General features: G+C 38.4%; 1 protein-coding gene across 2 annotated transcripts in view; it reads right to left on the bottom strand.

The window, feature by feature from the left end:
- Window positions 1–15926, bottom strand: part of TIAM2 (TIAM Rac1 associated GEF 2) — an 87635-nt gene that overhangs the window by 54382 nt on the left and 17327 nt on the right. Inside the window, exons 6-9 of one of the 2 annotated variants that reach the window (XM_026680316.2) lie at window positions 10002–10187; window positions 8312–8458; window positions 5569–5640; window positions 953–1117 (exon numbers count right to left, since the gene is read on the bottom strand). In XM_026680316.2, coding sequence (XP_026536101.2) covers window positions 953–1117; window positions 5569–5640; window positions 8312–8458; window positions 10002–10187 — 570 coding nt within the window. Of the gene's footprint in view, window positions 1–952; window positions 1121–5568; window positions 5641–8311; window positions 8459–10001; window positions 10188–15926 lie in introns of both variants that reach the window. The other variant, XM_087969798.1, reaches the window with a different exon arrangement.

Below are 15926 nucleotides of genomic sequence, written 5' to 3' on the forward strand. Positions count from 1 at the left end.
ATACAAACAATTACAGATTTTTTTAAAAGGCAACTAACTTCCTTTCACAAAACTTTTCCACTTGTCTCTGGGACTCTCTTGCCACCTAGTGGTCATCTATGATATCTTACACTTGCCTGTTTTTCTCAAAATAGAAAGTGCATGTGATAAAAACCGAGTTTAAAAATCCACTCTGGGTCTTAATAGCTAGATTATTATCAGAAAAACTATCTCTGGGATATAGGGACAAGGTGAATATTGTTCTCCCAATTTTTAGGACAAGGTGGTTGCTATAAGTTGCTGTAGGCCAGTTTTACCATCTTATTCATTGTTTATTTTATCTGGATCGCCTATTGCTAGGGTTTGGGGTTGGGTTTTTTTTTTTTTTGATCCACTAGAGTCAATTGTAGTGGGATGGTATCATAGTAGAATGAATGAATGAATGATTTTCTTTACATCAAAACCAGTTAGTTACTAAATATTGCTTGAAACTACTTAAATTTTAAATTACTCATATTTTGCATGCTTTGTTGTCTACTTAAGGGAAATGGATGTAGTTCAGGGGTGAGCTGCCGGGGGTTCACAGGGGTTTGGGAGAGCCCCTAGCTAAGATTCTGTGCAGTTCAGAGAACCCCCAAATCCCACTCCTGGCTGGCCCTGCCCACCCCTCCCATGAGTCCCCACGTGGCCCATTTTAAATGCAGGTAAGCGCAGGGCGCACCCAGAGGCTTGGGGAAGGTGAAAAACGGCCTTCCCGGAATTCGGAAAGGCCAGAAATGGGCCCGTTTCTGGCTTCCGGAAAGCCTCCAGAGCCCAGGGAGGCCATTTTCGCTCTCCCTGAGGTTCAAGGAAAGCCTCTGCAGCCTGGGGAGGGCAAAAACGACCCCCTCCCACCGTGGTGCAGGAGGCTAATGAGGCCATGGCCACCCCTGGTGTAATTACATGATACATGTTAAGATGTAGAACAATGTACCTTGCAAGCCAGGATCAACACATCATTTATTTTGTGATTTGGCTTTAGGGTTAACATTACTCCTTCGCCATCAGGATACCGAACCAATGACTGGATATCCCAGATATTTTCTTTTGAAGCATTTTCTGGAGCTGAGTAGTAAACATTTAGAAATTCATCTACTTTCTGCTGAGAGAGAAAAATATATATAGTGGTTAGTAAATATTCTTTTAAAGAGTAAAGGATTTAGCTGTCTATTAAAAATCACATCTCAGATTATGATGTGTTTATTTGTAGTTTATCTATAGATTTGATAAAAAAATATAATTAAAAATGAAGCATTTGTAGCAGACTTTCATGTCAATATTTTTGCATCAGTATTTTAAAAAATTTTCAAATCAATTTTAAATCAAAATGAAGACCTTTAGTAAGATGGAATGGAATGAAAAACAACAACATAGCTTTCATTGTTATTCCTACCAAATAAGCAAACAACTGAAATTTGGCTATTTGACCATGAAGAAATTGCTATTATTAGTTTGATTTCAGTTTCTCAGAATTATTTTCATAGGCCTCCGTTTTCAAAATATTTACTATTTATTTGTGTTTGTGTTCATACATATACATACTGACAGAGACATAAACTTGATTTGACATTAGGTTAAAGTTTAATTCAGAACTTTCACCAACAGAGGGCAGCGTAGCTCAATATCACTCATACAGAATACTATGAAGTTATGGTACACCCACATGAATTTGCATTTCTTTTTATTTCTCTCATATTAAAAAGTCAACAAAAGTGAGCAAAACCCCATTTATGAATGTCTATGGAGATTCTCAATCATCCAGGACATGGTTGTCCCAAAGGTGCTTTTTCAAAAGGCAACTGGACTTTGTTTTTCCTTGAAAGTTCAGTTCTGAAGAAGCTTTTTGGGTGGAAAGTGAAATGTCTTAAAGGAAAAACAAAAAAAGTCCAGTTGCCTCTTGAAAAAGCATCTTTGTGACTTATTAATGAATGCAGATTTTCTTCATTTAAAAAAAAATCAGCAGCTGGTGTCAAACCTTCCACATTTAGACCACAATCTCTTTAATATAGGGGAGACTAGAAAATGTCTCTTCTATATTAGAAGATATAAAGCAAAAGCTATCTATAAAGGCAGATCCCAGCAACTTTTCCATTAGGGATCAGTTTCAGACTACGTAACTGTAATTTGTACTTAAACCTCTTCTTTTTCAGAGCATTAAAGATACTTAAGTTCAAAGCATTTCAATTAAGCTTTATTATTTTAATATCCAAAAGGTTTATTTATTTTTATATTTGAATCCCATCTTTCTGTTAGCAACAGAAGGCAACAAGCCTTCTTAAAGATCGTCTCCCACAGAGGCAATCTAGGAAAAAATGATTAACAAAGGTCACATTTTAAAAGAATGAAAAGGTAGCTTATTTCTACTCAGCTAGAAACTTGAAAAATGAAATAAAGGAAAAACTGTGCTTACAAAAAGAATTTTGTCCTTATTTGCAACGTAGGTATGGAAAAGCAAACGCAGGACATATTTTAATGAAAAAAATAGTGTTTACTCAGTTTGCTTACACTGATAACATATATCTAATAGCTTTATACTTTACAGACAAGTTTCAATAAAGGAGGATATTTGTAACTCAGGGTTTAAGTGAGGTGGTCTCTGAGCTTGGTTGTTTTCTTGCAGATGTTTTATTACCCAAACTAAGTAACATCATCAGTTCTAGTGACTTGATAAGCACTGATGGTGTTACCTAGTTTGGATAATGAAATGTCTGCAAGAAAACAACCAAACTCAGAGACCACCAAGGACCTCTCGGGGACATGTTTGTTCCCATCTTTAAATTGATTTAAGCTCTACAATAATTAGATATGAAGATTTAGTGAGAAGGTTTGCCTAAGCCTACTTTTCTTGCCTAACATTCATAACTCCTTTTTCCTTTCGTTCAATTGTGTCTGATTCTCAGAGATCACCTGCAGTTTTCTTGGCAAAGTTTTGCAGAAGAGGTTCTACAGCTTACAGAAAGTGACTGGCCCAAGGTGCAACTAGAACTCTCAGCTTCTAGCCTGAGGCCTTAACCACTACACCAAAGTGACATTCATAAAACATCTGCACAAATAGTTTTAAATTTGCCAAGATTAGAAATACATTTCTTAAAATAATTGTGGTAGAAACAAAATTCTACACAATTTTTAAAAGGAAGAAAGGCTGATTAAGTTCAAGTTCAATTTATATTTTCCAACTTCAAGACTAAGTGGCTAGATTTCTCCTCCCAGATAGGTCTGCTCTGTAACTAATATCACAATACTTCATTCATTTATTGCCATAGAGTTCTGAAAACACGTTGAGTTTTCCAGCAATTTATGCCAACTTTGCAATGTGCATGACATTTTGCTTGAAAAGCAGCTGGTTGCTTCATAACTTTCCTGTCTTTGTCTCCATTTTTATATGAAACACCTCAGAAAGCCTGTGTGCTTCACTAAACCCATCAGGAAATGGCGAGTGGTTTAGCATGCTACAATTAATCATTTCTTTGAGTAAGTGAATGAGGCATTATTAAGCCTGCAGCAGCTCCTCTATATACAGCTATTTAATTCATTTAAGTACTTTTACAGCTGGAATGCCATGGCTTATTCATTTAGTAGACATAAGACTGGGGCTAATTCAGTGAAGCAAGTGCCACAAATTTGGCTTCGCATCAAGGCGTTCTCATAATCAATGTATTTTCCTACTGTCCTTAGAAGCAAGAACATACAAGCAAGCATGTAACAAGCAAAGATAGTTTCAATGGGAACATTTTAAATGCACACTTGTCCATTCTTGCATAAAGCAATGCCAGCAAATTCCACAGTAGTAGAACTTAAGATACAGAGGACTTATATTTAAAATACTTTTTACTTACAAGGAAAGATTTTTTTAAAAAATATAAGTAATCCTCGACTTACAACAGTTCATTTAGTGACTGTTACAACGGCACTGAAAAAGTGACTTAAGGCCATGTTTCACACTTATGACTGTTGCAGCATCCCCATGGGCATGTGATCATGTGATTTACATTCGGATGTTTGACAATGGTTCGTATTTATGATGGTTGCAGTGTCAAGGGACCACGGGAATCACCTTTTGTTACCTTCGAACAAGCAAGGCCAATGGAGAAGCCAGATTCCCTTAACAATTGTGTTACTAACTTAACAACTGCAGTGATTCACTTAACAAAGGTGGCAAGTAAAGTCATAAAATGAAGCAAAACTCACTCAACACATTTCTCACTTAGCAACAGAAATTTTGGGCTCAATTGGGGTCATAAGTCAAGGACTACCTGTATATGTAATATCAACTAGTAATTTTATTTTTTTAAGTAGTTTAATGTAATAAAAGCACTGGATATAGAGGTGTATGAAGGGTATTTCTAGTCTTGGGAAGTCTCTTAAGGGTCTCAAGCCAAGCTTAGAAGAAAATGGTAGACCAGAACACCAACTTATTACATCAGTAACATATCAGTTAACTCGGCACACTCTTTAAAAAGGGGCCTCATTTTATTTTTTTATGTTGAAATTGATACTTTAAAGCCCCTGATTTCTTGAGATTTTGCATTAGAATCTAGGAAATCATAGAGGAAAAAAATGGCAACTACTGAATTACAATATCATTGAAGCATTTACAATATTTGCTTTGATCTGAAATGTCAGTTGAGCGCCTTTTCTTTTCCCAAAGCTATCCATCTGTCCTCTTATTGGGAAATCAGCATTTCCCAAGGCTTCGCTACCCTAAAAACAGGGAGTCGAAGTGCTCTGAAGCGGTACTTCTTTGGAACTGTAATGGAAAATGAGATCAGTGGGAGGAGTCATTATCCACTGATTTAAACGCTTCAAACACAATGAAGTTGTTCGAGAAAGCTCATCCAATATCATCCAAACCTTAGGAGTTGGTCAAGAAAATAAACCCACAGAATATATTATCTTCTCTATTCTTGGTTTACAAACCCAAGGGCTTGATATAAGGATCTCTAGGCAGTTATGGCTTTAAATAAAATAAACCAGGCATGCTTCATGTTTGTGGTCTGTAATTATGTTAGGAAAGGATAGGATTATATTATATCTGAACAAAAGAATGCAACCTACAACTACTGCCCGGTAGTTTGGGATAGATGACTGATTAATTGTATTAAACAAATCACATATTTTACTGATTAAATATTGCTAACTGGTATTCAGTCTATGGGGATTTTTTTTTTTAAAAAAATATTCCTATTCCAGCATAGGAATATCATTTTTGTAAATGAAAAACTTAGAACATAGAATAAAGAATTGAAAGGGAGTTTGGAAGTCTTCTAGACCAACCCCCTGCCATTTTAGACAAGTGGCTATCCAATATTAACAATATTAATGGGACAAATTAGCGTGACAATACTGTGAGTGGCAGGAAATGCAATAATTTATTTAACAGCCCACTACAGGAGCTTGTATAGAAAAGATAGCGCATTTTCCCCCTGATTAGACTCAAATCAAGTAAGGACTCCCATCAAACCTGTTTGTTTGTTTTTTTGCCATATATTTACAACATCTGCAAACACATTAAACAAGTTAAATTCAATTTGTTGCATTGTATTATATTACCTCAGCAGAATTACTGCAATTCTGAGGTAGCTGTGTTCCAGGAATTCCATGCCCTCCACTTGAGTCAAAAATCTAATTAAGGAAAATATAAATTAACATAATACAAACATTTCATAGCATCGCTGTTTCACTTGCATAAAGGGGAAAAAAAACGGACTGAAGTAAATGTACACATTGGTTCATCCCAAAGAATCTATCTGCTACTAGCAATGGGTACCAGCTGAAAAAGAGAAACTGAAGTAGTCCTAGATTTGCATTTGTCCCAGAGACAACCGGAGTAGCATCCTATGTGGCAGGGGGGAGATAAATGTGTGATAGGAGTCCCTTGCATAAGACTCTTGAACTGGGTTTCAAACCATTCAACTTCTTTTATCAAAAAATACTGTCAGAAGGGACTATTTGACATGGACAATATAAGCAGCATTGGAAACCAGATTATCCTATTTTGCAGGGTAACCTCATAATGAAATGGCGCTTATTTTTTGAAATGACCTATTGCATGGTCAGATTTCACACCCACACCCACCCACACATATACACCCACACACCCTCCTCCCCTCCCTGGATCAGATTCCTAGGAATACATGGATCTTCCCTGTCTCTCTCTTCCTCTGCATGGGTGAAAAGTTGAATTTAAAAATACACCTTCATTTAGCAACCACTATTGGGACAGGCAACTTGGACACTAAGCGAACTGATCACTAAGTGAAATTGTGATTGTGCTTACAACCTTACTATAGCAATCTTTCCTTTGTTTTAGATGTATGAGAAGGTTGTAGGTGCCAGCATTAGTGTGTTATCTTTTCATAATGGCTAATGGTCACTGTCCAAGGAATTCAGTAAGCGAGAATTATCTGTACATTATGACCAAGACTTAAATGTATGGCATTTGTTTCATTAAAAATAAGGATGTTAAATATAATGTGAATAACAGTACTAAATATCTATGAGAAAATAAGGAGTGTTTTTTTTTAATTATTAAATGACAACCGAGGATAAGCCCATTTTTGATTGCCATTAAAATACTAACTCAGTAACTGAAAACTTTTTGTTCTCATACAGTTACAAGATTCTGAAAGACGTAAGCTTAATGGATTATGTTAATGCCCAAACAAGTTATTCTTCAATATTTAACTTCAATATTTTTACTGTGGAGTCTTTAATGCTCTCTGAGCTTGATTGTTTGCTAGAAAATGTTTTATTACCCAATTTTTGTTCCCCGTTTATATACAACAGCTTCCCTGATTTGTTAGTGAGGGTTTGTTTCCTCCTTGATAAGCCAAAATTTTTTATTTTCATAAACTGATAAAGGCAGATTGATGATCCATTTGTTTGTTTCCTTGGCTCATGAGTCTTTTCCAGCACCAAAGTTCAAAAGTGTCATTATTCTTCCTATCCTGTTCTTGAAAGTCCATTTCAAGAAGACATAGCTCCATTTTCAAGAGAATTCAATGCTGGCTGCTCCCCCCCCACTAACATTTAGTGGCATACATGTAAGATTTCCAGGCTGTAACCCTATTTGGAAATAGCTATGCTCAAAATTCTGTATCCATTTCATTCTCCCTTCTCTGATTTTGGGAATTTGAAAGGGAGGAAGTCTATTGTTGGAACTAACCAAGATTTGCCACAATTCTGGTAAACACTGAGAACTAAGTTCATATGAAATATATTTCTACTGAATTATCATTCCACGAAAAATGTGATCTACTGATAGATTGCTGCAGTTACTTTTCTCATGTTCTTCAAAAACCAATTTTTTGATAAGGAACATGTGTGAAACAACAAAAAATGATAAAGAGTTGTTATTTCCTGATAAATTTCTTTAGCTCTTTAGTATCTTGCTAAATATCTTAAGATATGGAACTGGGTGTATGGCCTCTATCTGATTCATGTACTTGTGACTTTTGAAATAAATACCATGCAAAACAGTCATGTCTCACAATATCTTTGACTACTCTTATCCTTTTCAATTATGCAATTAGTTACTATAATATGTCCACTATCTTGGCCTATTACAATATATAGTAACATATTGTTACTACAATATGTTTCTGTCTTGAATGAGACTAATCAATATTGATGTGTTTGAATCACCAAGTTTAAAATTATAGTATTATTTATACATACATACATACACACACACAAAATATTACAATTATCCTTAATTGGGAAACTGGCTCTGGCGCTTATAAATGTTGTATTCTATGGTTGGACTTACACACTATACTATGCTTTAGTTTAATGTAGTTTACACTTAGTCACACAAATAGACCAATATAAATATAAATATAAACTATGGTTTGTTTCAAACCCCAGATTTAAATCTGGCCCTGCCTCTTCCAATTTTCCATAGTAATATGACCTACAGCACTGTGGCTGGTGAATGGGATGAGCTGTTATCTCCAGGGACTGGCAACTTTATTTGCTCCAAGTAATCCAATGCAATTGCTAACTAAATAAAAGGTAAGATACTCCAAGAACAGACCTAGCAAGTCATTGCTACTTTTCTCATCTGCAATATTGGTTCTGGCTTCGTCAAAAGATCATAGCTTATAAAACACTGGCTTTCCATAATATGCAAATATAAATCTACTGATTTTCTGCATGGTTCTATTTGCAAAGATTTAGTACACCATAAAATTTAAGTTATGCAACCTTTATGTCAGTGGCAAAGCATCAACAGACATTGGAATGATTGCTAAAACTTCTAAATGTTCAGTGATACGGACCAAGTGAGAACTACCTGGGTTATAGAAGGTCTCTTCTCCTTTGCCTTTCTCGCAAGGGTATCCAGTCCCTTCAGGGAGGAGAACAAACCCTTCTTGCTCCACAGTCTCTGTGACAAAGACCACGTTCTCTTTCTGAGAGCTGCCTCGTCCCTGGAGCAGATCTAATTTGGGGGGATAGGGGAGAACAGGAATAGCAAGGAACAGAAGGGAAAGTCAGATGCAAGCATTGAATTGTAGAGCTCTTCGTATCTCTTCTGAGACAACCGTAATCAAGATTGGTCACATGAAGTAGAAGACAAAAGATATGTTCCAAAATGACTTATCTTCACAGTTGTGATGGCTTCTACAACACTGGCTTTTACTTGAGCAGATAAGGAGAAGAGGGAATGCAAGTTCTTGGGAGATGATAATTCTGCTATCTTTTAGAATAAACACAGCAACTGAAGTTTCCAGAAGCCCTCCTCTCAACATGGGAGACAATTTCATCAGTATGATAGTTATATATCTCTGTCCCAGGCTAGCCAATTGAAGTTCTCGGTTTTATTCCATCTGGTGCGGGGTGGGACAATTGCATAGCCAAAAAAACAGGCTCTGATTCAACCTTGAAAAGACACAACTCTCTATGGATTTTCCACCCATAGATGTAGGTGAGGAATGCACTTCCCCGGTCGGAACCTGGGTGCAAGCTGGGTGTCTTCCTGATCTCAGGGTTCCTGCTTGAACAGGTCATAGCCAAGAGGGTACTTGTACAGCAATGTGTTGTGCCCTTTACTGGTTCAGCTCATTATCACTCATAGTGTAAACCAGGGTCCCCAACCACCGGGCCACGGACCGGTCCCGGTCCGTGGAACATTTCCTACCGGGCCGCCGGTTTGCTGGGCGCCGCCATCTTGTTTGACGAGAAAGTGCTTCCGGGTGAGCTTTTCCGGTTGGAAAGCAGCGTTTGGGTCCTGAAGGAATCCTCGCGCCTTAGTTTCATCGAAGGGGGGGCTTTGAACGAAACTAAGCGCGAGGATTCTTTCAGCACCCAAGGCAAGGCGAGCCGAGCGACCGTCCGAAGCCATCCCAAAGCGAAGCCCATCAACAAAGGTACAAAGGAGGAGTTGAAGGTGGGGGGAGAAGCGGGGACGGCTGGCTGGCCAGTCGCTCGGCTCGCCTTGCCTTGTCATGCGTGCTGATGCTGGTACCGGGCTGCGGATCATTTTGTGATGCCGGTACCAGGCCGCAGCACAAAAAAGGTTGGGGGCCACTGGTGTAAACAACTCTGAGACATATTTCTGCAAGGCAGTTTAAATGGGACTGGTTTCAAGCCCCACTCAGAAGGACTGGCCCGCAGGGCCTCTGCCAGCAAAAACAGAGCTTGGGAGGGCTGTGCGCGGTTTCCCCAAGCTCCATTTTTGGCTGCGACGGCCTCCTCGGGCTCCGTTTTTGCTGGGAGAGGGTGACAGGAGGTCCTCTTGGCTGAAAACGGACCCTTGATGAGTGATGTTGAGCTGACCACACAACCCCATGGTCATGTCCCCTCAGCCTCCCGAGGTCAAACACAACCCTGATGTGGCCCTCAATGAAATCAAGTTTGACACTGCTGGATTAGGCCATACAGGGTGGCATGGGCCCCAGTCCCCTTTCTGAAGTAATTCTACCAAACGGGACCAAAAAGATATCCTCTATATCTTTTTATTTATTACTTTCCTTCTAGCATACCAGGGCGTGAAATGATGAGACTGAGAAGAGGCCAAGTCTTCCAAGGGCCATTTTCGAAGGACGACTGGCAGCAGCCAGAAGACTCTTCGGATTTGGAAGTTCTCCGCCTTGCAGACTGGCTAAGTAACAGCGCATTTTGAAAAGGTCCATGTTAAATTTTTCCAGATTCTGCTCCCACTGCTGAATCTGTATAGGAACACAAATGAAGTATTAGAGGACAAATTATGGAAAGGAGATGACTCTGCAACTCTGATCCCAAGTTATTTACATCTGGAAGAGCAGAAAAGTTGATTAGTTTATCCTTTTCAAAACACATTGTCAAACTGTGTTCCAAATGTCCATGAAAATCAATATTGTGTCAAAAGAAACCTGGAACTGCAAGAGGAATATATATAGAAATGTATTAGACCTACAGCTCCTCCAGTTTGTCTTCCCGTCTCTGCCTTTAAAGTGTTGATTCAAGACAATTATAAACATTACTTTTTGGAGGGGGAGATGGGAAGGAAATCCCTATTTTTAATACTCACACTGAAGAATATTTGCTATTCCAAACTAAAAGGCCACCTTAACAGAAACTCAGAAAATGTAAAGCTACAACTGATAGATTTCTTGTATCAGAATTCAAATCTGAGATTAGTTCCTAACTTAGATTTCCACTAGGTAAAAGAATTTGGGAAAACATTACTTTTCTCTCTCTTTCTGGGCCTTCTGTTTTTCTGGAAATCTTTCATGCCAGTGCCTTCTTATATACTTTTATGGCATTCATGATCTCTGTTCTGATGTTCAAGTAAATATGTAAATAACCTTCAATTTGGTAGAAAACTGGACCATAATTGCACCCTTGGCCTGTTCCTTCACACATTCGGTTGGCAGAGTATGGATGAGTTATGATCACACAAACCAAAATATGAGAAGACCTCTCTGTAATCCGTAAGGCCCTAATATAGTGGGAGTTCAGACTTGTTTGTATACAACCAAAGGCAACTTTAGCTCTCCTTCAGATCTCCAGCTTAACATGCAATGGTCAGTGACCAAAGTAGTAGCTCATATGAACATATTAAAAGGCTGTAGTCCATAAGGATCTTCATCTTTCAAATTTATTTTTCCTGCCTTTATCTCTCCTGAAACTGAGGTAAACATTACAATGTGAGTCACATAAAAACAAGGGAAGGGAGCAGAAAGAGATCCTAGAATATAGGAAAAGACAAGGATAAGAAAAATCCTAGAGATTTTTTGTTTTTAATAAGTAATTGTACCCCAGAATCATGTAATTTTAATAATGTTTACAATTACAAAGGTAAAAAAAAAATACATATGTACTAAGAAAAATATAACAAAGTAAAAAGAGAGAATAATTTTATAAAGAAAAAAATATATATTAAACAAACTATATAAATAAATGATTTCCCCCTTCATCATGACAGATACAAACAATTTCAATAACATATCTTCTTCTCTAATAGAGGTAGTTCTTGAGTTATAAGCACAATTGGGACTAGGATTGCGGTCATAAAGAAATCTCCTTTTTTGAACCCAGTTTCTCCAGTGAAATTTTCCTATATGTGGCTCCCTGAGCCTTTGAAATGCTGTGCCCTGACTTTCCAAAGGCTTTCTGAAGATAGTGCAGCGTTTAGAAAGTGGTGCTCTCTTCAGAAAGAAAGCACAGCTGTAAAAAGACAACACAGCTTTATGAAGACAATAGTTTTCTGAAGACTGCACTTTCTTCAGAAAGCCTTTGTAAATCTGCACTGTCTTCTGAAAACTGTGCTGTTTAAGTATCTCTGGACTGCAGCATGAAACTATTGGTACAAGAAGCATTTATTAGAGTGCATTTATTAGATGCCTTTAAAATTGCCCTCTGTTAAGATTTTTCTCTTATTTAAAACTGAATTCCTTTTTGAAATGATCTTTATTTCAGGATCATGCAAGAAAGATCGTAAGATTGCAATCTACCCATTCAATAACATTCAAATCATAGAAGTATGCAGCACAAGCATTCCATATAACCTCACAATTATATATACAACTAAGTCCAAGAGAGAAAATAATAGGTTCTAGAATGCTGCAAATACTGCTTAACCAAGCCAATGAACATGTATAGGAGATATGTCTGATAACAAACAGAATTGGGATTTTAAAGAACCTACAAAGTGTCTTCAACTTGAAAATCTGTTGTGTAACTGTTTTGAAAAAACACTTTTTTTCTTTAGTGAAGTTCACATTAAAAAGAGAGACACGCATGAGGTAAAAAAAAATCACAGGCAGTATTCAGTGCCCACAAGACCATACCATTAACATTTATTATAGGGGAATTGGGGAATATTTATTATATTAACCCACACCTATATGAAAAAAGCAATAAAAATTCTAACTGTTATTGCTCTGGAGTCATCTCCATCATATCCCATACAGCCTTCAGCTTCTCAGCCAAAATTGAAGTTACTTACTCTGTTATGGATACTGATTCAGAAATAAGACTTGCTGTGTTCAGTGAGGTTTACTCCCTAGTGTGCAAGGTTTCAGACTGCAGTCCCAGACCTTATTGCAATATTTTCTTACATCCAAACCTAATGTGAAATAATGAGTGTGTATATTCTCAATCACTAAAATTAGAAAAACACCAGGATTGTTCTTGCCAACATGCTAGTCGCTCCTTTAAAGCCTCCTTTGACTAGTGGACATGAAAGCAAGCAGCAAAGGGCAAGCAAAGGGAGGTTGGAACACCCCATAAGATTTCAGAAATGAGGAAGGTAAATTGGAGGATAGCCAATTTGGTTCAGTGGTTAAAATATTAGGCTGGAAACCAGAAGACTGAATTCTAATCCTGTATCAAGCATGATCCAGATGGGCAACCTTTGGCCAGTCTTTCTCTCTCTTTGCCCCAGACAATGGCAAACCATTTCTGAGAATGCTGCCAAGAAAACTGTAACGATGTGACAAAGCAGCCTCGAAGAATCAAGACTGATTTGAAGGTGCATGGGCACACCCACAGGAATGTCCGTAAGAACAGGGTCCCCAACCACCGGTCCGCGGATCGTACCGGGCCGCGGAACAACTCCTACCGGGCCGCGGCTTGCTGGGCGCCGCCATCTTTTTCATGAAAAAGTGCTTCCGGTGAGCTTTTCCGGTAGAAAGCTCACCGAAGCACGCTTTTCATCAAAAAGATGGCGGCACCAGCGCTTCCGTGAGCTTTTCCGGGTAGAAAGCTCACCGGAAGCACGTTTCATCAAAAAAGATGGCGGCGCCAGCGCTTCGGTGAGCTTTTCCGGGTAGAAAGCTCACCGGAAGCACGTTTCATCAAAAAGATGGCGGCGCCAGCGCTTCGGTGAGCTTTTCCGGGTAGAAAGCCATTTCTACCCGAAAAGCTCAGCGCATGCCGCTATCTTTTTGATGAACGTGCTTCGTGAGGTCACCGGAAGCACATTTTCATCAAAAAGATGGCGGCGCCCAGCTGATGCCGGTACTGGGCGCGGCGCCCAGCTGATGCCGGTACCGGGCGCGCGTCAAAAGGTTGGGGATCACTGCGTAAGAAGATCCTTATGTAGAAGCATCTGGATTCAGGCAGCTTAAGCAGAACTTCCTTCTGGAAGTCAAGAAAAATCTGCCCCAATGACTTGGAGACTCAATGAGCAGTTCAGTTTCTCATCACATTTGACAAATGTGCAATGAAATTAAAAAGCTCTTATCTGCTTAACCAGGTGCCATTATAAATATGAAAAAAAGACAGTGATTATGTTTTTGACCTGAGAGTTGTGCTGTGCTCTCTGTCTAAGCATCGTATGTCAAAGGCAATCTTATGGCACAATATCATTATATATGGCAAAAAGTAAGCACTTTTATTCACACTCAGGAACAGAGCTCCTGAATAAAGAGTCTACAGGTATAAACTATGATAATGTGTGTCTCAACTAAAATATATATATATTTCAAAATGAGATTATAAAAGAATGACCTTATCGTAAGCTTTTCTAGCTGAGCCATCAGTACTATAAAAGAGTGAATGTGAGAATATGCATATGTATTTAAATCTACTGGCTAAAATGGTATGTTTTACTTGTTTCTTAATAGCATACTGAAGTATTTTAAAATTAAAAAAAAAAAACATTTTAGCCTAAAGGATTTCAAAATAAATCCTCAATGACAGCTTTCACCTGCTGTTGAATTTAATGCATCATTAAACTGTAGAATGTCTGCCAACTTAAACAGCTGGAAAGAAACTTTGGCAAACGATAGAAGATAACACTATTAAGATCTGTAATCTGACATCAAAGATGAGATTATGTTTCTTAATACCTGTTGCTGGGGAACACAAGTATAACAACCTTGTTGTAAGGCATCCTTAGTAATATTGCCAAAACAGACAGTTGGTTAAAACAATTATTTTTTATGTTTATTGTACAATATGTGTGGCATTTCTATTTAAATTTAGCCTAAGGTGATTTGCCGTCTCCTCTATTAAATTTCCAATAGTTTTAGGGATTCTCTAGAAACTTTCTTCAGTGGGCTGTGGATCAGAGACACTGTTTTACAGCAACGTTTCTTTCCGAGCCAGCAATTCCAATTACTGTTAGTAGGAGAAAACAGATTGAACCCTTAGCCAACCCAATGTGAGATGTCTCAGAACCTGGCCCTTTCCCCCACTATTTTAATATCTACCCACTCTGTAAGATTGATGGTTTCCAGCTACGCATCTTCACTCCACAGCAAACCGGAGATTCATGAAAATTTTGGCCTGGTGCCTGGAAACTGTGAGGGACAGAACAGGCTTACAGTGATTCACAGTAAGATGGTGTTGCTCTTTTGCAGAAGCCCTCTAGGTTCATCTTTAGCTCTGGATGGTCCGAAGATTTCAGAAGGTCAGATGAGTAACCTGGGATTCTCCTAAACATGGCACTCCTCTGTCAGATACGACTGATGTTACTCAGCCTCAGCTGATATGCTAGTTGCAGCCTTTCCTGAACCAAGATGCTTTAGGAAGTGGAACTCATGTCTTGGTCATCTCGTGTTTGGATCACCACAATTTCCTTGACATGAAGCTGCCGTTAAAGAGAATTGGGATGCTACAAAGATGCAAAATGTAATCAGATGCTTGCTGACTGGTGCAAGCCAATGTAGCAGAAATACACAAATATTGTGGTTACTTCATAGGATTTACCACTCAGGATCTAGCCCTAAATCAAATGCTAGTTATTTCCTATAAAGGGCTTCAGTAACTTCAGGAATATCTGCTCCAGGTGAAATATATACAGGTCAAGGGAACATGCTGGGGACCCTCCAGAAAGTTGGGAGTAGCCCACAGACCTTCCCAATCTTTGCTGTTAAAATGCCCCCTTCCCAGCTACAATTTAGGAAAGCTATGAAGACAGAACGTTTTCAGGAAGACTTTGGAGCAGAGGGTGTTATATGTCTAATGACAATAGTTCAGATAGCAGCAGGATTGTTTTGTGTTGATTCTTCCAATTTACACAGGAGAATGTGAATATTTTCATGTATCTATTTCAGAATTGTACAGAAATAACTACTTCCACATGTGCAAGCAGTGAGTGCCAAGAACAGTTACCCATGATAGCTTCCTTAAAAATATGCTCAGTCAATTCTACCGCGACAGTGATTTTCTCATCTGCAACATATTGTCTTCAAAACGCTTGCTTTCTAACCTAAAAATATTTACAAATGGCATGCTTAAAGAAGAGATATTTTGCAATGATAAATGTGCAGAAGGCTAATCAACTTCACAGTACCTGGTTTTCTATTGCTTTCCTGTTTTTTAGGATCGCTAACAATCAAGAGTTGGAGCTCAGCCATCTTTTTCATCTTGCTATCCATGTCAATCTTCTGGTTAAGGGCTTTAGTCTGATTTTTCAGCAATCTGACTGTATCTTCCTTCCCGAGTTTTTTTGCCAAGAGAGAAGCAGAAGCAGAATG

The sequence above is a fragment of the Notechis scutatus genome, chromosome 1 (assembly GCF_049901735.1).
Source record: "Notechis scutatus isolate UNSWTSFEM ecotype Mainland chromosome 1, rNotScu1.2, whole genome shotgun sequence".
Classification (NCBI taxonomy): Eukaryota; Metazoa; Chordata; class Lepidosauria; order Squamata; family Elapidae; genus Notechis; species Notechis scutatus.